The following is a 21,246-nucleotide window of genomic DNA, read 5'->3' on the forward strand; positions in this document are numbered from 1 at the left end:
GAAAAGGGAAGGGTGTGGAGAGAGGACACACATATGGGCTTATGAAAGGTTCTGAAGTGGCAGCTGAGGTGCAGGAAATCTCAGAGTAGGGGAAATTCTAACAGCCCTCAAGGAGAGAGGACCAGGCGGACCAGATATCAAATGGCTCAGGAAGCATGGATAAGGAAGTTAATGCAGAAGTCTGGGGGAATGAGCTGGGAAGAACAGAGTGATCTGAGGAAAGTGAGAATACTGATAGCTGGTTCCTCTTGCCTGCCAGAGAGGGCAGTACCTGTGGAGGTGGGGGTGGGGTATTATTTTCCTTTGAGTTTTCCTCAAACCAAGTTTCCCCAAGACCCCAATGGCTGCAGAGTCCATACTGTGGCTGCCCCCCTTACCCTCCGTGGGGTTGGAAATGGAGGAGGCAGCTGTCTAGATGAGGCTGAGAGGTAGAGGCCAGTAGATCCACAGGGATCCCTGTTAGCCTGGAAATCCTGGGCTCCTCAGCAGGAGTCTGTTGGCCTGGTAGGTAGGGTGAGTGGAGCTTAGGACAGAGCTTGGGAGAGAGGTGCCCACCCTGCCCATCTCAAGGCCTTTGCCACCAGTATTCCCCTTGAGCCCCTAACTATCTTCCAATCTTGAGCGGGGCTCTGAGCAGATGTAAGACAGAACTCTCTTGTCCTCTCTCTTCCCCTGTAGATATGGGAGCTCATCTTCATGAACTCTGCAGCAGTGGAATGGAATAATGTGGCTGTTCTGTCCCTCCCTCATTCACCCCATTCCTCCAGAGGCTAATTTGGTGTTCAAAAGCCAGGGCTTTTGGTCATAGGTTCTGCTGCTGTGCCGGTTATGTGTTCATGCATAATCAACTATCCCAAAACTTAGTGACTTAAAACAAGAGCATTTTCTTATATCTCATGATTTTATGGGTCCTTAATTCGGGCAGGCTTGGATAGACTATTCTTCTGTTCCATGTGACATTGATGGAGGCCACTCAGTGGTATATAATAGCTGACAGACATGCTGGTCTGGAGAGTCCAAGATGGATTCATTTAAATATCTAGTGCCTTGAAAGGGAGGCTGGAAGGCTAGACTCAACTGAGACTGTTGACCTGTTTGACTACACATGGACTCTCTAGCATGGTGGTCTTAGAGCAGTATGACTTCTTGTATAGTGATTCAGGGCTCCTAGGGTGTTCTCAGAGACCCAGGCAGAGATTATAAGGCATCTTATGACCCAGCTTCAGAAGTCCCAGAATGCTACTTCTCAAAATTCTATTGGCAGGCGAGTCACTAAGGCCAACCCAGAATAAAAGTTCAGGAAGTATAGTATGACCACTGTCAGCTGAGTGACCTTGAGAAAGGTTACTTAAACCCTTTGAGCCTCAGTTTTCACATCTATAAGATAGGAATACTGTAATAGTATCTACCTCTTATGGCCTATGAGAATTAAATAATTATATGTCTAATCAACAACTGCTGTCTAAAAGCCTGCTTATGATCACCAGCATCTGCAGTTTCCTCTTCTTGGGCACCCTGCTAGACTACATTTCTCAGCCTTCCTTGTAGTTGGATGTGACCATGTGACTGAGTTCTGCTCATGGAACTAGAGGGGACAAGATATATCTGGCCTCTACATCCTCCATGCTTGCTCCCCCTACCCTCCATGCCCCCATCAGCCTGTGTTGCAAGGAAGAAATAAAGTTTTGCTTGTCAGAGCCATTAGCCTACCCTGACTAGTGCAATGATACATACTAAGCTCTCAATTAAAATTAGGGGTCCTCCTGGGGCACCTGGTGACTCAGTAGGTTAAGCATCCTACTCTTGATTTCAGCTCAGGTCATGATCTCATGGTTCATGAGATAGAGCCCCACGTCCAGCTCTGCGCTGATAGCCCAGAGCCTGCTGGAGATTCTCTCTCTCCTTATCTCTCTGCCCCTTGCCCACTCACTCGTGTGTGCTTGTGCATGCACTCTCTCTCTCTCAAAATAAATAAATAAACATTGAAAAAAAAATAAAGTTAGGGACTCACAGGCCTAACCTCTATACACCTGTGTTCTCATCTGTACAATGGGGGTGATGTTAGGAACCTACCCCATAGGGTGGTGAGGATTGGATGAAATAATATATAGTTTGACTTAATGGCTTAGCTCCTCTTTGATCACAATGAAACGTCATCATTACCTTTCTCTTGAAACAAAATTATGTGAGTTTGCAGTATTTTAGGTCAGAAGCCAATAAAAATGATACCATTTTAATTCAGAATACGTCCTAAAATCCATTTGATATGGGTTTCAGAACCTAAATATATAGAATAGGATGTTTCTAAGTTTAAAAGTTAATTTATTTTTGATGTTTTTTTTTTTATTTTTTTTTAAATTTTTTTTCAATGTTTTTTATTTATTTTTGGGACAGAGAGAGACAGAGCATGAACGGGGGAGGGGCAGAGAGAGAGGGAGACACAGAATCGGAAACAGGCTCCAGGCTCCGAGCCATCAGCCCAGAGCCTGACGCAGAGCTCGAACTCACGGACCGCGAGATCGTGACCTGGCTGAAGTCGGACGCTTAACCGACTGCGCCACCCAGGCGCCCTATTTTTGATGTTTTAAATTAGGAAATATTTTAAGAACACAAAAGAAAAGATGTAATAAGCACCTACATTCCCACAACTCAATATGGTCAAATCTTAACATTTTGTTATATTTGATATGTGTTTTTTTTCATAAAGAAATAAAACCCTATGGATGAAACTGGGAAAATAAATGATGTCTCATTTATTTAGCATAGTGCTTGACATATGCAAAGCAGTCCGTAACAGTCAGCAAGTTTTTTTTAACTTTTTATTTTGAAATAATTTTACATGTATACAGTTATAAAGATAATGGAGATGTTTCTTGTATACCCACCACCCAGCTTCCTCTGTTAACCTCTTACATAACCATGACATATTTATCAAAAAGATTAAAATTGTCGTAACACTATTAACTGCAAACTTTTCCCAGATTCTACCAGTTTTCTTACTTATGTCCTTTTGTTCCAAAATACTATGTGGCATTTAGGTTAGCTAATTTTTGTTTTTCATTTAAGTTTATTTATTTATTTATTTTGAGAGAGTGTGTGTGTGCACGAGTGGGAGAGGGGCAGAGAGAGAAGGAGAGAGAGAGAATCCCAAGCAAGCTTTGCACTGTGAGTGCAGAGCCCAACGCGGGGCTCGATCCCACAATCTGTGAGATCACGACCTGAGCCAAGATCAAGAGCTTAACCAGCTAAGCCACCCAGGCGTCCCTGTTAGCTAATTTTTAATCGTTCATTCAACACTGAGAGCACTGCCAACTTTTAGTCCAACATGCTGTTCTGTGTAGCAGATGATGCCAGGGGCCCATGTACTATGTGCTGTGGCTCTCATTTTGGGGAGCTATCATTTTGGGGAGCATTCCACCTGTTGCACAAAGCACTTTCTATATTCCCCATGTGATCCTTACAATAATCCTATATGTTGGCTATTATTACTCTTACATCACAGGTGAGGAAAATGAGGTATGGAGAGATTAACTGAGGTCAGACACCTCAGGTAAAGGGCAAAGTAGGATTTGAACCCAGCTCCAAAGTCATGCTGTTATCAAGACCCCCACTGCCCTAGAGAAGAAGGGGAGCAGATGCATCATCATAGACTTCCCAGGGCAAGTGTGGCAGGCAGGAAGTCTTCCTGATGGAGGTGCCAGTCTGGAGCTCCGCCTCTGTTTCCTCTGATGCTCTGGGGAATGTTTGGCCTTCCTACCACATGCCTCATCAGGGCTTCCCTCCCTCTTTTCCCTGCAGCCCCATTTTCTGAGCCCAAGCCTCAGAGCTCTAAGATGACCTGCTGTAACTCAAGCCCCAGGGTGTGGTTCTGTCCTAGATTCTGGGCACCCCAGCCTAGTTAGCAGGGACAGGCTGCCCACACTCATAGACCCGGATGTTGATTTAGAGACTGACTTCTGGAACCACTATTTTGGGTCCCGCTGACAGTGCATTAGCAAGAAATAGCAACAAGGGCTGAGTTGTCAGGCAGAGGGGGGATCCACGGGAATTGGGGGTGGGCAGGCTGGTCTACTGAGCAGGGACTAGCTTTGTCTACTCTGGAGAATTATAGGCCCCACCAACCTGAGAATGAATCGAGAACAGTTTTCCATCCCCAGATTGGAGAGGTGCCCTGCCTGGTTGGGCACAGCAGCAGCAGCCCTTCTGCAATCCTCCAGCTGGGATGTATGTTTACCCTTTGGAAAAGGCTCAGAGAGCACCTGAGGTAGCCAACCACCAGCCATTAATGGGACCAAGTGCTGTAGGGAGGAGAGCAGGGAGCTGGCAGGGCAGTTCCTGCCCTTTGAGGCCAGAGCCCAGAGGTCCCACATCCCTGCAGCAACATTCCAACCGCGTTTCATCTTCTCTGAGCCTTGGGTTGTTCAATTTTAAAATGGGGGTGTTAATCCCTATGTCTCAGACAAGGCAGCATAGGTTTGCTCAGTTTTATGATTTGCAGGAGGAGGAGCAGGGGCTAAAACACAGCCTGTGCTCAGCTCACTCAGACGGGCACCCTGACCTGGAGCTACGTCTGCTTGGGAGAAAGGGACACCTTTTCCTCAACCAAGCCCAGGAGCAATTATGCCTGAAAGGTTGGTTTGCTCCCAAGGGGGGACCTTGTCTGATTTGTACAGAGGAAAAGCACTTGCCATCTGGAAATAGGCAAGATGGCAGAGAAGGGCAAGGACCCCTCTGCCCAGAAGGCAGAGCTGGCCCCAGAGAGTGTTGGTAGGGAGTGAGGAGGCAGGGTCAAGGTGACCAAAGAAGAACAAGATGTGCTGGGAAGAAGGCGTCAGGGTGCCCAAGTGGTGAGCATGCGGGCAGAGCTGGGGGAAGCAAAGGTACCCTCTGGAGGCAGGCCTGCTCCTGGGGCTGGCTGGGACCCACTCCCCCTGGTGACCTCCATAGAGGAGACCTGGTGCCAGCAGTGCCAACCTGTAGTTGTGGTCCACACAAGCACAGAGCTATGCCTGAGGGCAGGGTCATAACCAGAGTGTGGGAGCCATGGGAGTTTTGAGACCATGGGAAGAAGCCTGGTCAGAAACAGCCAGTTGGAAGAGAATGATAAGGCACCAGTAAATTATGATTCAGAGTGACAGGTGATGTCATAGAAGGTGGGTGGACATTTTGGTGGTTCGAAGAGGAGCACTTCTCTCAGGTTTGGAGGGTCCAGGAGGGCTTCCCAAAAGTAACTGCTAAACTGAGACCTCATAGAGACCCCAGTGAAAGTGGGGGAGGGTGGTACACTCAGGTCGTACAACCTGAAGCATGTTTCAAAGTGCCAGAAGGAAGAGAATGTGGTGCATTCTGGAAACTGCAAGTGGATCTACCATTTCTTAATTACACAGTGTGTATAGAAACAGAATTACAAGAGATAAGGCTAGAGATACAAGAAGTTTCTCAGATAATGAAGCATCTTTACACTTTGTCAAGGTGTTTGTACTTAGGGGGTTGTAAGCAGAGTGGCGATGTGATCAGATTTCCATTTTAGTAAGATTGTGTATGGAGATTGGAGGGGCAGGGCTTGAGGCAGAGAGACCAATAGTAGGCTGCTGCAAGGATCCAGTGAGAGGTGAGGGTGGCTTGAACTTGGATCCTCACAACAAAGATGAAGCTAAGTGAGCGGGTCCCAAAGGTATTGAGGAAGTAGAATCAATAGGCTAATTGTAGGAGGGGACATGATACCCATCACTGACTTGAGCAATGGTGGCTGTCAGAACTCTTCACGAAAATGAAGAACTAGGAAGAGTTCAGCTGGTGGGGTGAGGCTGCGGGAAAGCTCAGCTGAGTTTGAAATTCAAGTGCAGTATTCACATAGAGGTGGGCAGTGGGATACAGAGGTTTGAAGCTCAGGAGAGCAAACCGGGCTGCCTCAGAGGAGTCATCAGCCTAGAGATGTGAACTGAGGCTGGGGTGGGGGCAAAGGGTCCCCCCCAGCAGAGTGAGAACTGTGAGGAAGAGAAGAGGCAGTGGCCAGAACCATGAGAAACCTTGAGGCTTAAGGGTCAGCTGGAAGAGACAAGGGCTAAAATAGGAGCAGCCTGAGAGGTGGGAGGAGAGCAGCCCATGACACTTTGCTCCAGTTGAGGAACCTGGGGCTTTTCATATTGTGCTATTAGGGCACAAAACGAAGAATCTTGGAACTAAATGTTTTGCTGCTTCATAAAACCATTCTTCACCCAGGACTCTTGGGCTGTCTCTTCCCTAGACCCTCTTCTCTCAGTTGGTGCTTGTTTTAGTCTGTCCTTTTGAAAGTACGCATAAGTGAAAAGATTCAAGAGATGTTATTTGTACAGCAAGTTTTGATGATCGCTTTTTGATGGGGTGGGCATGGAGGAGGATGGTGACGGACTGAACCTTGGTCTTTATTCAGACAACCTTGCTCTTGGGTGATGATATGAGGAGGACAAGATGAGGAAAAGGCCAGCTAATTCTCAGCGCTGGTACTCCCAGTCCTCCCTTTTGTACCCAAGGCAGATACTACTAATTGATCCTCATGTGCCCTCTTTCTTCACAAAGACTCAACATGGACTCAGACTCTCTCTGTAGGCTGCCAACATGCTGACTCAGAGCTGGCAAGCCTTCTGGACTCTCGTGGCCATCCTGAAAGTAAGCCACCACCCCCACAAACCACCAGAAGATCTCCTGTCTTTATTATGATGAACATTTTATTATAGAGACAGACTGAACTCTCTTTTGTATAAAGAATCTTTGGATTGGGTCAGGGAAATCCACCTGCTAAAGGTCACCACTCAATTCTCCCTGCTTCTGCCTCAGCTAAGCCCCCACTTGTTATTTATACCTCAAGGTCACTGGAAACAGCAGAGGCTGCTGTCCCCAGGGCCAGGCTGGTTGGGTTGGGCCATGCTGGCCAGAAGGTCAGGGCTTCTGGCTGCTCACCAAGTCAGAGCCGCCCCGTCTCCCGCCCCAGTCGGTTGTCCAGAACCTGGAGCTGCTGGAGGAAGCCCGAGTTGGGGCAGATATCACGGTGGGCCTGCACCGTCTGGATGGCCTCCACCAGCGTCATGTTCTCGCAGATCATGAGGAAGGCCAGGACAACTGTAGCAGAGCGGCTCACCCCCATAGCACAGTGTACCAGCACACGGCCTGTTGGAAAGACCCAACCTAGCGTCAGCTACCTGCCCTCACACTGACCACCCACCCCAGCAGGAATTGGAGATGCTTCTGGCCATCCTTCAGCCCACCTATCACAGCACCCTGGAATACTGACAATGTTCTTACAGTGAGATGGGGCAGCTGAGGCCCAGAGAGGGAAAGGGACTGGCTTAAGGTCACGGAGCAAGTTAGTGGCCCAGCTAAGGTTAACAGCTGGGATTCCCTTCTCCAGGTCCAAGGTGCTTCTTCTGGCATCCTTTCCAACTCTGCCATCCTGTTGTAAAGGGTGGGAGAGGGGACAGTATTCCTGGAGTCCCCTGGATTTGTGGTTGATTAGAGGGAGTGTCCCTTACCCCCTTAGTTCTGCTCTCTCCTCTATCCCTGCAGCCCTATGCCAAGGCCTCATCTTAGAGGGGTCTGTTTAGCCTTTGCTAGGTTGTGTACCTTCTGCCCAACGCCAGACCTCTTACTGAGGGATGGTTACCCTGAACCACATCAGGCCTTAGCTATGTCTGTGATTGTTGGTCCCCTGAAGGGGACACTCGCTAAATGGTAGTAGCTATTTGCTCCATGGGGTGGGAGGGTTGTTGAAGATGTTTGTAACTCTGGACACCCCACCCACCAGTGCTACTGGGAAAAGTGCCCCAGATCCCACCCCCTCACCACCATCCCTACCCCCACCTCCACCCCAGTGTCTTCCCCAGCAGTTCACCTTTAGGAACACTGAGGGCAGTCCGGATGTATCGAGCAACAGGCAGAAAGTAGACACTGAGGTCAAAGAAGGGGTTGTCATCAGCCTCAATGCCATAGTACTCCAAGGGCATTCCGCGGTAAAACTTGGCACCTGTGTCCACTTGAAACTTGCCTGCAGCAACATTCACGACATGGGTGATGCCCAGCTGGGTCAGCTTGTTCTTGTCCCGGGCTGCATACCTGCAGGGAGGGCATGGGGACGTTGAGAGGTGGGGCAGGTCTCATTGGGTCACCTCTGGCTGGCCTGGAACTTGTCCCCTTCCCTCCTCTGCCACCCCTCCTCCAAGTGTGAGACTGGAAACAGTGAACAGGCCCAGATGATCAAGACTCCGTTTCATGCAGCCCAACTTTTCTAGAGGGCAGTTTGGCCACATGCATCAGAAGCCTTAAAAATATGCATAATAGGGGCGCCTGGGTGGCGCAGTCGGTTAAGCGTCCGACTTCAGCCAGGTCACGATCTCGCGGTCCGTGAGTTCGAGCCCCGCGTCAGGCTCTGGGCTGATGGCTCAGAGCCTGGAGCCTGTTTCTGATTCTGTGTCTCCCTCTCTCTCTGCTCCTCCCCCGTTCATGCTCTGTCTCTCTCTGTCCCAAAAATAAATAAACGTTGAAAAAAAAAATTTAAAAAAAAAAAAATATATGCATAATATATTGGGACACCTGGGTACCTCAGTCGGTTGGGCGGCCGACTACAGCTCAGGTCATGATCTCGCGGTCTGTGAGTTAGAGCCCTGCATCGGGCTCTGTCCTGAGCGCTCAGAGTCTGGAGCCTGCTTCCGATTCTGTGTCTCCCTCTCTCTCTGCCCCTTCCCTGCTTGCTCTCAGTCTCTCTCTCTCTCTCTCTCAAAAATAATAAACAACAAAAAAAGTAAAGAATATATGCATAATATATACATCCTTTGCCTCAGCAAGTCCCCTTCTAGGAACTTGAAAAAAAACCCAAAATGTGCCCACAGACATATATAAATTGGACCTGATGATATTCAAGATAGTGAAAAATTGGAAAAAATCACTATCTTGTAATAGGAGACTGAGTATGGTATATCTAAATGAAATACTATGCAACTACTAAAATGTTGTAGATTGTTGCAGGTAAACAAGGAAAGGTGTTTGTGCTATATTGAGCACCTGTGAAAAATGCAGGCTACATTGGGGCGCCTGGATGGCTCAGTCAGTTAAGCGTCTGACCCTTGGTTTCAGCTCAGGTCATGATCTCACAGTTTGGTGAGTTCTGGCCCTACATTGGGCTCTTCCCTGGCAGCTCAGAGCTTGCTTAGGATTCTCTCTCTCTCCCTGTCTCTCTGCTCTTCCCTCACTAGCACTGTCTCTGTCTTTCTCAAATAAATAAATAAACTTAAAAAGAATGCAGGATACAGAACTTTGTTTAAAAATGTTTTCAAAGGATGTGTGGTTCCATTCAAAAAGCTTTAAAAAAAAATCTTTCTACATAAAGTAGATTACAAAATGGGACTAGAAAGAGGTATCATTTCTGTAAAAAAAAAAAGTGACAAAGCGTTTATGTCTGTATATTTTTATTTTTAATGTTTATTTATTTTTGAGAGAGAGAGAGAGACAGAGCACAAGCGGAGGAGGGGCAGAGAGAGAGGGAGACACAGAATCTGAAGCAGGCTCCAGGCTCTGAGCGCTCAGCACAGAGCCCGATGCGGGGCTTGAAATCACAGACTGCGAGATCATGACCTGAGCAAGTAGGATGCTTAACTGACTGAGCCACCTACATGCCCCATGTGTGTGTATTTTTAAAAAGTCAACAAGGATTTTATAACTGGTTATCTGGTGCGGGGAAAGCATATTTGCCATATTATTTATAAGATATTGAATCATATTTTCTAAATATTAGGGAAAATGTCTGAAATCCACATATATTCATCCATATATTCCAAATTTTAGGAAAACTTTTGGGGAAATGACTCACAATTCTACTTTCTTTATACATATACACCCTATAGAAACTTGGTGTGTGTATTCCCAGGAACCATGTACTAGACTGTTCCTAGGATCACTGTTCATAATAGCCAAAAAGTGAAAACAACTCAAATGCCCACGTACAATAGAATGGATAAACTATGGGATAGTCATACAAACAAATAGTATGCAGCAATGCAAAATGACTGAGCTTCAGCTGCATATAATGCAAGTGAATTTTACAACACTGAGCAAAGGATGCCAGGCACAAAGGATCCACAATAGGATTCCATTCATATGACTTTAAAAGACAAACAAAACTAACTACATTGTCAGGTATATAGGTGTTAAAACCATAAAGAAAAGCAAGGAAATAATTATTTCAATACTTAGTAGTTATCTACAAGGAAAGGGATTATGATGAGTGGGACTTCTAGGGCATAAGTAATGTCCTATTTCTTGTCCTGGATGGCAAAACGGTTCATATGTGCTCTATACACTTTTCTTTTTTTCTTTTTCTTTTCTTTCTCTCTCTTTTTTTTTTTTTTTAATTTTAGAGGGGGAGAGAGAGAGTGCATGTGTGTGAGTGGGAGAGGGGGCAGAAGGAGAGAGAGAGCAGAGCCAGATATAGGGCTCAATCCGAAGACTCTGGGATCGTGATCTGAGCTGAAATCAAGAGTTGGACACTCAACTGAATGACCCCCTCTATGCACTTTTCTTATGTGTATTCTGTTTCCACAGCTAAAATTAATAGTAATACAGAAGGAAAGGAACATGTGGAAAGAAATGGTGGGAGGCAAAGAGGGTGCCACCTCTGCTCTTGGAGGACTCTCGGAGAGGCTCTCCTTCTGTCCCCTCTACCTCCCACCGTGGGTAGTACTTACGCATCTCCTAGGAAGAGGTTGGGCCAGACCTCATCGATGTGGCTCAGCATGGCAGCCCGACGGACCCACAGCAAGCGCTGTAGGGAGGCCAGTGTGGGTGGCTGGTAGGGGGACAGCCGGACTGCCCCATGGATCTTGGGCCTCCGGAGGTCCTGCTTCTGCAGCGAGTTCATTCTGAAACACAGTGGACACTGTGGTGGTTGGGGGCAGGATCCCTACCTGTGGGTCAAGCTGATGGAAAGGCCCAGGCATGGTGCAGTGCCCAGGTGCCACTGGGATGCTGCAAAAAGGGCCTCAGTTATTTTGGATGAGGTTATTAACCAGCTCAGGTGGGGCTGAGGCCTAGACCCTTTCCCCAGGGAACAAGGGAATCAATCCCTTGTCACCCCTGTGAAGCTGAGAAGCTCTCTCCTGCACTTCCCAGAGGTCCCTGATGGTGGAAGCTTTGGCCAAGGGGCCCTCGGAGCTCCCTGTTTGTAACAACTAGTCAGTGAAGACCCTGTCCCTTAAGTCACAGGTACTTGGGACTTTATAGGGATGAGGACTTCAGATGACTGTGGCTCTCAGAGGGCACCTACGAAGGCCCCCACAACCTGGCAGCTCATCTCAAGCTCCCTCCTCTGCTACTTCCCCAGGTCCCCATTCCCTCCCAGTTTCAGGTGCTTGAAGGGCAGAGCCCATCTCAGGAATAAGGGGGCCTGGGCCATGAACTGACATTTGTTGGTATTTCTGTGCTAAGTAAACTGATGCTCTTATAGGCCTGAGGCCTCACTTGGGTTAGTTCCCTATTTTACATAGGAGGAAGCTGAAGGTCAGGAGAATTTTTAAGTGATGCCCAAAGCCATATGGGTGATAAGTAGCAAGGCTGGGTTTTCTATCCAGTTGTGTTCCTTCCGTTCTGTCTCTAAGCCTTCCACTTGCCATCGTTGGGGACTCCAGAGAATGGTCACTACTAATCCGTCTGTCTCTACATGAGAGCCTAGTGTTGGGGTCACACATCTGCCTATAGGCCCTGGGATTTTCCTCCTTACCCCCATGACTCAGGCCAGTGCTGAAGATCAGGCCTCACCCAGGGAGGGTGAGTTGTGTCAGGAGTCATCTGGCTGAGGGTATCCGGGACCCTGCAGAGCTGGGTTATCTGTGGCACCAGAACCTGGGTCTGGTGCTGTGCTGGGAAGGAGTGCCTATCTTGGCTAATTGTCCCTGGTCCCCTCAACCAGTAACTAGGGAAGGTACAAACTGGGAAGAACATCTTTTCTCTTTGGTAGGCAGTTCCAGGACCAGGAAGAGAAATGGGCACCCAGGAGGCCACTGGCTTGGCCAAGCTCACCCAGCGGGTAGCCGGTGGGCAGGGTGGAAGTGAAGACCCAGCTTTCCCCTTCATCCCCCACTGTGACCTCTCAGGGCAGGCTGAATGGCCTGCCACCTACCTAGGGCATGGTCTGGGGCCAGGAATGGGGGAGTGGGTACAGGGACAGGACTCAGCACATGAGCGGAACTGGGCTAGGGCAGGTTCCGCCCAGAACACAAACGCTGTGAAGCGGCTAGAATTCCAGGTCCTTCCCTTGGAGCCTGTGGGGGTGGGGTCTGAGAGCAGACCTAGGCTGCTGTAGACTGAAGCACAGTCCTTCAAACCCTCTCTGCTTGGCATCTCTTTGGGATGAAAGGCTTTTGGCCCTGAGCTTCCCATGTCCAATGGAAGCTACCTGAAGTGGTGGAAAGAGAACTTTGGAGGGAGGGAGGACAGCATGGCCATAACTCATTTGGTGGCCTCCAGCAAGTCTTTGCTCCTGTCTGGCCGATGGTCTGTCTAATGTTTAAGATCCTGGCCTTGCCTGACTTTAGGATTCCCTGGGGGTGTGACCTGAGAATGAGAGCAGTGGCTGGGTTTGCGGTAGCTACAGGGTAGGGAGTGGCATAGTGTGTTGGGGTGGAGAAAGCCCCAGGCCCCAGGGTTGTCCAACAGCCACAGAGCTGCAGGAGATGGAGCTCTGGGAAGCCTGGCAGACCCACGCTGGCCTCTGAGCTTGGCGTGGGGTACTTCCGCCACCCTGTGGCCATTGGGTGCATCGCAGTCCAGCTGTGCCAGGGAGTAGGCAGCCAGGCTCTGGCTGATACAGAGCTTGTCCCAAGGGGGCTCCTGGGAAGAGGAGGAACCAGCAGAGGGATCAGGAATTGGGGGCTGTTAGGCCACAGCCCATGTTTCAATCTCCTAGGGGCCTTAGACCCAAGTCTGAAGAATGGGGGCCTTTTCCTTGGACTTTGGGGTACTCCTTGTCTGGTCCCACCTAGGTTCTCATGCCTGATGTTCACAGATGTACCCCACATTTGTCCACTCTGTCCTACTGGGGGTCCAGCCCCCTGCACAAGAACTCATCCTTCAAGCTCCAGGCACATCCAAGGAAGGGAAGTCAGTGGCTACAGCAGCTCCTCTGGTTTCTGCTGCCCCCGGACCTGGACTGACTCCTCCTCCCACATCTCCTTGGCCACCACAGAGTGAAGCATGCGCCCAACATTTAGTAGGGACAGGTCAGGCCTGGCTCTTCTCCTCATTCACTCTGGCCCTCATTCTGCCTCCTTCTTGTGTCTTCTCCCTAAGCTGAATACCTGCCTCTGTGGGCAGTGGTTTCTCTGCTCTTGTGCTGCCGCTGTTGACAAGTTTAGGTATTTGTTTTCTGTCTTTGTGTGTGTCCCTCCTCCTGTCTATGCTGCTCTCCCCAGCCTCTCGTAGGAGCTCATGCTCCTCCACAGCCCCTGACACACCACTCTGCCTGCTGGCAGGCCAAGGCACAGGCCTCCTTGGGGCGGGGGGCAGCTCTTGCCATCCACCTCCTCAGCTGAAGCTCCAGACGTCCCCCTGGCCTTCCCTCCTCCCCAGGCTCTCTGCTTCCCCCTCCTCCTCCCCAAGCAGACCAGATGGGACTGTGGCCACAGGAGAGTTGAGGCCAGAGATCTCAGGGCAAGACGAGTGAGGAGTCTGGTAAAGGAAGCCTCGGGGAGGGTGGCAGGCGGGCAGCCAACATGAGCTGCCAGTGGGGCTCTGCACTCAGCACGCAGGCCCTGGAGGAGGACAGATCTGGGCAGTTCTCAGGTCAGGTGTTTGTATGGTCTTCTTCGAGCCAGTTTTTTCATGGGGCTGCTGTGAGAATTTCATGAAATACTAAATGTAAGGCACCTCCCACAGGGTCTGCCTTATGGTAGATGCCTTCAGAATGGTGCATCTTACTATTATTATCATTACTACTATTATTACTCTTACCCTTTCAAGCCTCAGCCATATCCTGGGTAGAGGGTAACCTCCCCCAGGACAGTGAGGCTTAGTCTCTGTTTCTTTGTGTCTCTTAAGGTTTTTTTCCTCCGTCCAGCAATAATTGTTATTATATTCACCACCTACTAAGGATAGACTGTGTACCAGACAGAGCTAAATGCTTACATTTTCTCATTGGATCATCACGGTACCCTTATAAAGCAGATAACGTTATCATCCCCATTTTACAGATGAGGAAACTGAGGCTCAGAGAGATTAAGTGATGTGTTCAAGGTCACGCGGCCAGTAAGCATGGGATCCAGGATTTGAGCCCACATCTTTCTGACTATTCTGCTCTTGTCTGTGCCTGTATCTCTAGCCCACTCTGTCCTCCAATCTAACCCAGTCCCTCCACAACACACATAGACACAGGTGCCCTGACCCTCATGACTCAGCATGCTCTGTGGCCCCCCTGAAATAGGGGCACTCACCCACCTGTGGGGATATCTGGCCCAGGCTGTGGTCTTCTCTGACGGCCACTTTGTGCTGCCGGCTTCCAGCTGCCTGTCTCCGCACACTTGATGCTGTTTCTATTTTTTGATTTGAGTTTAATTATAAAGCATGATGTGCTGCTCCCCTCTTCTGGCCTCCCCCTGACACTCCCAACTCACCCACTGGGTCCCTGGCATGGTCAGTGCCAAGCCCAGCCAGGCATCTGGCCTTGCTGGGAGTGGAGGCAGCTCGCAGGGGTCTGCTATGGTGTGTATGCATATGTGGAGCAGGGAGAAAGAAGATCCAATAAGCCATTTTAAAAGCTCCCTTGGCCTTCGAGGGTGGTATGAAGGATGGGAAGAAAGTTAGAGCTAGAAGGATCTTCCATGGAGGAGGACAGAAAAGAGACTAGCCAAAACCAGACACAAACTGGCAGTGATGTCAACATCAGAACCCAGGTCCAGGGGTGCTTAGTTGGGAGCTGAGGATTATAGGACTGGCCCAGGATTAAGATCTAGAAGACCCAGGCTGAGGGAAGTGTGGGTACACTTAACAAAGCTGTAAGTGGGGTTCAGAGCAGGCCTTTAGACCTGCGTTGGCCTGCCATCAGAGGCTGTGTGTCCAGAAGCCACTCTGCCCTCTGCCAGGCTCCTCTTTCCTCCAGAAAGTATTCCTAACCCAGGTCTCACTGTCCCTTGAGGTCAGCAAGATGGTGTTTTAGGTCCTTCCAAGGCCACTGTGGTCAGTTAAGGACCTTGGATTTAGGCCTGTTAAGAATCCTTCCTGCTCTCCAGATACCCTTCTCATATAGACTTCAGGACTCCTCCACACACACTCCCAGATGACAGACACACACAGAGACATATGCACACCTGCGGCCACACCTACAGGGTGACTCTGAAGTCTGAACTCCAGGGAGCTAGGGCTCAGCCCCTGCTGGGGTCCCCTGAGCCCTGGGGAGAGCTGGTGGAGGCAGCTATGGCTAAGGGCAATCATGAACACTTAGAGTCCCCTCCCGCTCTCCTCCCATCCTCCCACCCCAGGAAACTTGGAGCCCCTGCCTAAGGAGCCTCAGGATTGGCTGAGAAGGCAGACCATTCCCACCTGCAGGGACTGAAGATAGTGGCTGGCAGGGAGTGCAGGCAGCGGGAGGAAGCAGATGGAGTAGCAGGCTCTAGGGCGGACTCCACACTGGGTTCTTACCATCTTCTTGGAATCCACCTGGGCCAGAGCCTCCAGCAGCACCAACAGGACCAGTGCCAGGGCAGCAAAGTGGCACAGCCCTGCGGCTGGGAGTAATGACCAGCTCTGGGGAAGAGATGAGCTCCATGTTATAGGCAGGCAACCCAAGTCCCAGAATGGCTGGGACTTGTCAGGGCAGAGGCAAGAACTGCCATCTAAACCTGCCTCTGCCTTGAGTCCTCTATGTAAGGTCAGGTGGGTACAGGTGCTGGGAGAAATAAGGCAGGTCTGGGGCCTAGGGCTCATGGAGAGAAATGACCTCTCCCCAAGGCCCCCTCATCTTTCGGAGTCCCTAGGTCTGCTGTGTATGGCCATATAGGCTGCACACTGCACAACTCCTGGGGACTCCAGTAGCACAGGCTGTCTGGTGGGTGGCACCTCAAGGAAGTGTGCAGTGCTGCAGCCCAACTGATTTCCCCCAAGCCACCTGATGGAGAGATACTGAAGTTGGAGGTCAGGGCATTTAAGGGTTCCAAGCCAAGGAAGTGGGGCAGTTGGGCATAACCAGAGATCTGCTTTCCACCAGTTTCCTGAAACCTGTTTAGAGGAGAGAGCAGGATGGGAACATGCCATTCTTGTCTCCCTCTTGGCTCCGCATACCCACAGAGCTCCGCACAGTGGTTTCCCACCCAGCTCAGCCCTAGGCCTAATCCCAACCACGGCTATAACCCTAATTTTCTTCCATTACACTCACCCCCAAACTCTAAACCTATCTCTCCGTCCTGCTCTGATCCCCATCCCCAAGATGCTCATCCTTCTGAAAGTATCAGGAAGGGGTCAGTGTTGCTACATGGCTCCCTGGCAGTGGTGCCAGTTACCAATTCAGAAACAAGAACAGCTTTTAGTGGGGGGCAGGGCAGAGGGAAATTCAGTCCACATCCTGGGAAGCTCTTGGTAGGAAAAAGCTACCACTTTTCCAACTCCCAAGAGAGCCCAGGCCCATCACCCACCCCTAGCTGGCAACCCCTCTGAGCCAGTGGGCACTGAGGCACAGAGCCCAAGTCAGGGTTGAGGAGAGATGAGGGAAGGCACAGCATGGGTAGGAGGCTTAGCTCCCTGGCTGATGGCCCTCAAGGGGGATGTGAATGTGAGGCAGGTGGGCTACTGGGGACAGACAAAACAGACCCAGCCTCAGCATGGTGAGAGAAGAAGGGCAGGTGACACCGCAGCTCCCTCACAATGCTGGTGCCAGCACAGCCACTCCACCACAGGAAGAGACGTCCCTGTGGCCTCCCAGCTGAGCTGGAGGAAAACAGGGCTGATGCCAAAGAAATTGAAGTAACACCTCGGTGACCGTTTGTGGGCCAGGAGCCTGAGAAGCAGTGTTGCTGTTGGGAGCAGCCAACTCCTTCTACTAGGCAGCTGGGGATACAGGAGGCCCCCATCAGGAGTGGGGAGACCTGGGGGAGGAAGTGTTGAGGATCTGTTCCTCTTCTGTAACTTAAGGACCATCTGCTAATGCTGTGAATGCACTGCACATGGGGCCGCAGGACGGAGGGTAAACGGAAGTAGAAAGGAGCTGGATAGACCTTTAATGTCCTACAGGGGTCCTCAGAACCTGAGAGGGAATGAAGTTAGGGAGGCTGCTTCTGTGGATCTCTGAGATCAGACTGATTGGGGGAGGACAGGTAGGGAGTGGGGTACTGGGTCTGAGGCAAGGAATGGAATGGCATGATGGCAGGAGAACTTTATATCAAGCTGGGCTCAGGTAAGGAGGCCATGGCTGGTGGCAGGAGTACCTGTACTCCTTCTCCATTGTGAGAAGGGTGAGGCAGGGCTGATGTGAAAATTAGCTAAGCCTGGAGTGACAGCTGTAGCCCCACTTTCCCCCCAGAGCTGGAGCTGGGGTCTGGACCTGGGAAGGAGGTATGCAGAGGTGTGGGAATGTCCAGACAGCCCACAGGTGTCAGGACTGGCGGTGTTGCTGCCTTAGTGGGGTTCAGGTGAGCCCCCACTGGCTTTTGGCCAAGGAAACAGGGCAGCCCACATCAGAACCAGGTAAGAAGGCCTCACCTCTTCCATTATATGCTTTACACCTCTTTCCTTCCTAACATTTCCATCCTCTCAGGGGTCTGAAGAACATGAGTAGGCTGCAGGAGAAAGGCTCCTTCTGGAAGGTTGCCTTAGCCAGGCCCCTTCAACCCTCCCTCTGGCTACACATAGTCCTGACAACCCACTTCTTAACTGGTCCCATTCCATGTCCCCCGCCAACCCTCACAGGCCTTCCCTTTCCTGGTTCCCCATCCAGCCCTGACCTGACCTCTCACTTCTTAACTGCACCCAGTCTTGCCCCTCACCTCCTCATTCCCTGCCCAGCCCTCACCTGGCCCCTCAGCTCCGGCCTGCACCCCGCAGCTGCTGGTCCAGCTGGCAGAGCTGGTGGAGGAAGCCTCGGTTGGGAAAGACCCATCGGTGTTGCCTCACGGTGATCACTGCCTCGCGCAGGGACAGCTGCTGGTGTAGCATGAGGTAGGCCAGCACCAGTGTGGCAGAGCGGCTCACCCCTACCACACAGTGCACCAGGACCTTGGCTGAGGAAGACATCCCGGTGAAAGACCCTTTCCCACCAGCTGGCCCACCCAAGGGCAGGGGTAGGGACCCAAGTTCCTTTCCCCGCTCTGCCTTGGGTGTACTATGTAACCCTGGGCAAACCATTCAGCCTTTAGGGTTCCCAGTTTCCTGATCAGTCAAATGGGTATATCGACACCCTTTGCCTCCCCTTGGGATAGGGTCCAAACTCCTTAACACACGGCTTACAAGACCCTCCGTGAGCTGGCCCCTGCTAACCTTACAGCTTCATCTCAGGCTGTCTCACCCCAACCTTCAGATCTAAGAACACTGGGTAACTTTCAGTTCCTTAAAGCTCTTATGGTCTCTGGCCTCCAGCCCTAGAACATGCTATTCCAACTACCTATAGCTTCTCTAACTCATGGTCTGACTAATGTTTAGTACTCATCTGTCAGGTTTCAGCTAAGACATGATTTCCTTGTACAGGCTTTCCTGACCACTCATGGTATCACTTGAATCACAGAGCAGCTCATCCTTTTTGCATGTGGCCCAGTGAATACTGCTGTAGAGGGAAGTCTCCTCACCTCCTGGTCCTTTGGACTGAGCACTCTTGCCCTGTCCCTGGTCTCCCACGTCTCTTCACATTTACCCATTCAAAGGAATAGTACCCACAATACTCCACATTCTGACCATCTTTCCACAAAACATATAATGGCAAGTTCCATTAGAGCAGGGATCCTGCCTCGTCTAAGTGTGGATTTAGTACCTAGCTCAGTGCCTGGCACAGAAAAAATAATAAATAGCTGGTAAATGAATGCTTGTAAAACGAATGTCAAAGTGCTCTGGATGTTAAAGAGTGCTGTGAGCCATAGTCTTGTCTTTCCTGTCACATAGATGAGAAACTGAAGTCCAGAGAGGGACACTGGCTTGCCCAGGGTCAGGTAAGAAGGGGCATGGCCCTTACCCAGGATGAACACAGAGTGCGGGCTCCAGCTTCCCTAGCCTCCTTTGTTCTACCCTGGGTATTAGAAGTTTGTTGGTTTTTTAGGGGCATATGGGTGGCTTAGTCAGTTAAGTGTCCGACTTCAGCTCAGGTCATGATCTCACAGTTTGTGGATTTGAACCCCGCATTGGGCTCTGTGCTGACAGCTCAGAGCCTGGAGCCTGCCTTGGGTTCTGTGTCTCCCTCTCTCTATGCCCCTCCCCCACTTATGCTCTGTCTCTGTCTCTCATAAATGAATAAACGTTAAAAAAAATTTTTTTTTAAAGTTTGCTTTCTTTTCCATTTGAAAATACTTTAGAAACCAGACATCTAGTTACTAAATGGCAATTTCTCAAAGCTGAATGATGCAGAGAAAGAACTGTTCTGCTATTTGTGAAACTTGGCTTTCAGTCCCAGGACTGCTCCTAACTCGTGACATGACCTTGTATTCTAGGCCTCAGTTTCCCTCACTATGAAGCAATGAAGTTGGATAAATTGTAGTAGCACTGAGCAGAAGATTTTTAAAAACCTGAAGGCTTTTGAAAAACTAGAAATGGGAGGGCACTGATATTTGAGGGGAAACTTGATATCTCGCCCCCCAATGACTGAGCAGGTTGGAATATGAGTTCAGACCCAACTCCTACCCCCGGGTGTGCTGAGGGCACGGTGGATGAAGTCAGCTGCTGAGGAGAAGTAGGCACTGATGTCGAAATTGGGGAGGTCGTGGGCTGGCACGCCCAGGTAGCTCACACTGCTGCCGTAGAAGTCAGGGCTGCCCTGACAGTAGAGTCCGCCGTGGGCTGCATTCAGCACATGGGTGATGCCCAGCTTCCATAGCTCAAAGCGGTTATTTGCCGTGGCCCTAGGAAGGGGAGGAATGGGGCTGTTTGCTGGCTAAGCCATGGGGTCCAGAAGAGAGGTTTGGTCTGGCCCCCTGCTTCAGAGGGACAGAGCTATCAATATCCAAAGGGAGCCAAGAAGGAACCCAGTAAACTTGAGCCCCACCCTCAGAGCTTTCTGGTGGAAGGGTTGTTGGTGGTATAGGGAGTTATCTTCAGACCCTCTTTGCTACCTGAGGTGATCTACTCCTGCCTTAGCCAAGACAGGAAGGAAAGAATTGCTTCAGTTCTGGAATCCAGCTGCCCCTCCTTTCCTGCCCCATGCCCTCCCACGGACATCTGGCCTCTTGTGGCCACCACCTCGTACCTGTTTCTAATTTGCAAATGTTTAATGACACCTTCCCTGATTCACCTTCCTCACCCACTCTGTGTCCAGAGGAGGCTGGACTCAGGAAGGGGAGCTCTCTGTCCATCCCATGTCATACCAGAAAGCACCATTCCCCAGGTCTCTATCCCTGAGACTCGCCAATTGTCCAGGATATATCAGAAGATTTCAGAATCCTCTGGGAGCGCCAATCATCCAGGCAGGCAAAAGCTTCCTCCCCCTGGTGGTCACATCTGATCACTGCACTCACCCCAGCACACAGGAGTCCTAGAGTCAGTCCCTGGCCTGAGATGTGCAGAACAGAACTATTTCTCCTTGTGCCACCTAACCCCTCATCTCTGATAAAGAGCCCAAGAACTGTCTCTCCTTGTCCCCTTCCCCACACCCTTTCCGACGAGCTATCACTCACGCATCTCCTATGTAAAGGTTGGGCCAAACTTCGTCCACGTGGCTGCAAGAAACTTTCCCTGCCCTCAGGAGCTCCTCCAGTTCCAGAACGCTGGGGCAAGGCGTGGCTTCGGCATCTCCCCTCAGCACTGGGACTGAGGCTTCAGCCATGGGCCAGCCCACCCAGCCCTCTGTCTCCGCGGTCACTCCTCTTCTGCCTCTCCAGTGTCATTTCTCCTTCCTGGAGATTGGCAGGGACAGGTGGGACAGAAGCAAGTGACTCAGCAAGTCGTGGGGCCTCCAGAGAGAACAGGACATTTTTCCCCCCAAGTTACTCCCCTAACCCGAAACTCCATGACAACATAGAATCCATCATATCTCTGCAAGTTATTTTACTTCTCCACCTGGGTTTCTTCATCTGTAAAGTAAGGATAATTGCAATTACTTCAAAG

General features: G+C 50.4%; 2 protein-coding genes across 2 annotated transcripts; both read right to left on the reverse strand.

Annotated features, from left to right (window-relative positions):
* Window positions 1-6,943: 6,943 nt before the first annotated feature.
* On the reverse strand, window positions 6,944-17,715 carry LOC124507304 (dual specificity protein phosphatase 13). The gene is made up of 6 exons (XM_047073703.1): window positions 17,707-17,715; window positions 15,556-15,759; window positions 14,455-14,549; window positions 10,713-10,886; window positions 7,868-8,088; window positions 6,944-7,146 (listed from the first exon to the last, which is right to left on the reverse strand). The coding sequence occupies exons 1-6, from the start codon at window positions 17,713-17,715 to the stop codon at window positions 6,944-6,946; spliced, it is 906 nt and encodes a 301-aa protein (XP_046929659.1).
* A 309-nt stretch (window positions 17,716-18,024) lies between these two features.
* On the reverse strand, window positions 18,025-20,965 carry LOC124506038 (dual specificity protein phosphatase 13). The gene is made up of 3 exons (XM_047072051.1): window positions 20,817-20,965; window positions 19,828-20,045; window positions 18,025-18,224 (listed from the first exon to the last, which is right to left on the reverse strand). The coding sequence occupies exons 1-3, from the start codon at window positions 20,963-20,965 to the stop codon at window positions 18,025-18,027; spliced, it is 567 nt and encodes a 188-aa protein (XP_046928007.1).
* Between the last annotated feature and the right edge of the window lie 281 nt (window positions 20,966-21,246).

Source organism: Lynx rufus, unplaced genomic scaffold (assembly GCF_022079265.1).
Source record: "Lynx rufus isolate CCGP_SWC_20201006 ecotype Redwood Valley unplaced genomic scaffold, mLynRuf1.p SCAF_11, whole genome shotgun sequence".
Classification (NCBI taxonomy): domain Eukaryota; kingdom Metazoa; phylum Chordata; class Mammalia; order Carnivora; family Felidae; genus Lynx; species Lynx rufus.

What these genes read in the sequence shown, in the direction of transcription:
- LOC124507304 (XM_047073703.1), bottom strand. An exon ending in AACCTCTTCCTAGGAGATGC is followed by an intron (nt 8,089 to 10,712) that starts GTAAGTACTACC and finishes CCCTCCCTGCAG; the next exon opens with GTATGCAGCCCGGGACAAGA. An exon ending in TGCCCTCAGTGTTCCTAAAG is followed by an intron (nt 7,147 to 7,867) that starts GTGAACTGCTGG and finishes TCTTTCCAACAG; the next exon opens with GCCGTGTGCTGGTACACTGT.
- LOC124506038 (XM_047072051.1), bottom strand. Translation starts at nt 20,965, where the DNA reads ATGGCTGAAGCCTCAGTCCCAGTGCTGAGGGGAGATGCCGAAGCCACG. An exon ending in AACCTTTACATAGGAGATGC is followed by an intron (nt 20,046 to 20,816) that starts GTGAGTGATAGC and finishes TCCCCTTCCTAG; the next exon opens with GGCCACGGCAAATAACCGCT. An exon ending in TGCCCTCAGCACACCCGGGG is followed by an intron (nt 18,225 to 19,827) that starts GTAGGAGTTGGG and finishes TGTCTTCCTCAG; the next exon opens with CCAAGGTCCTGGTGCACTGT.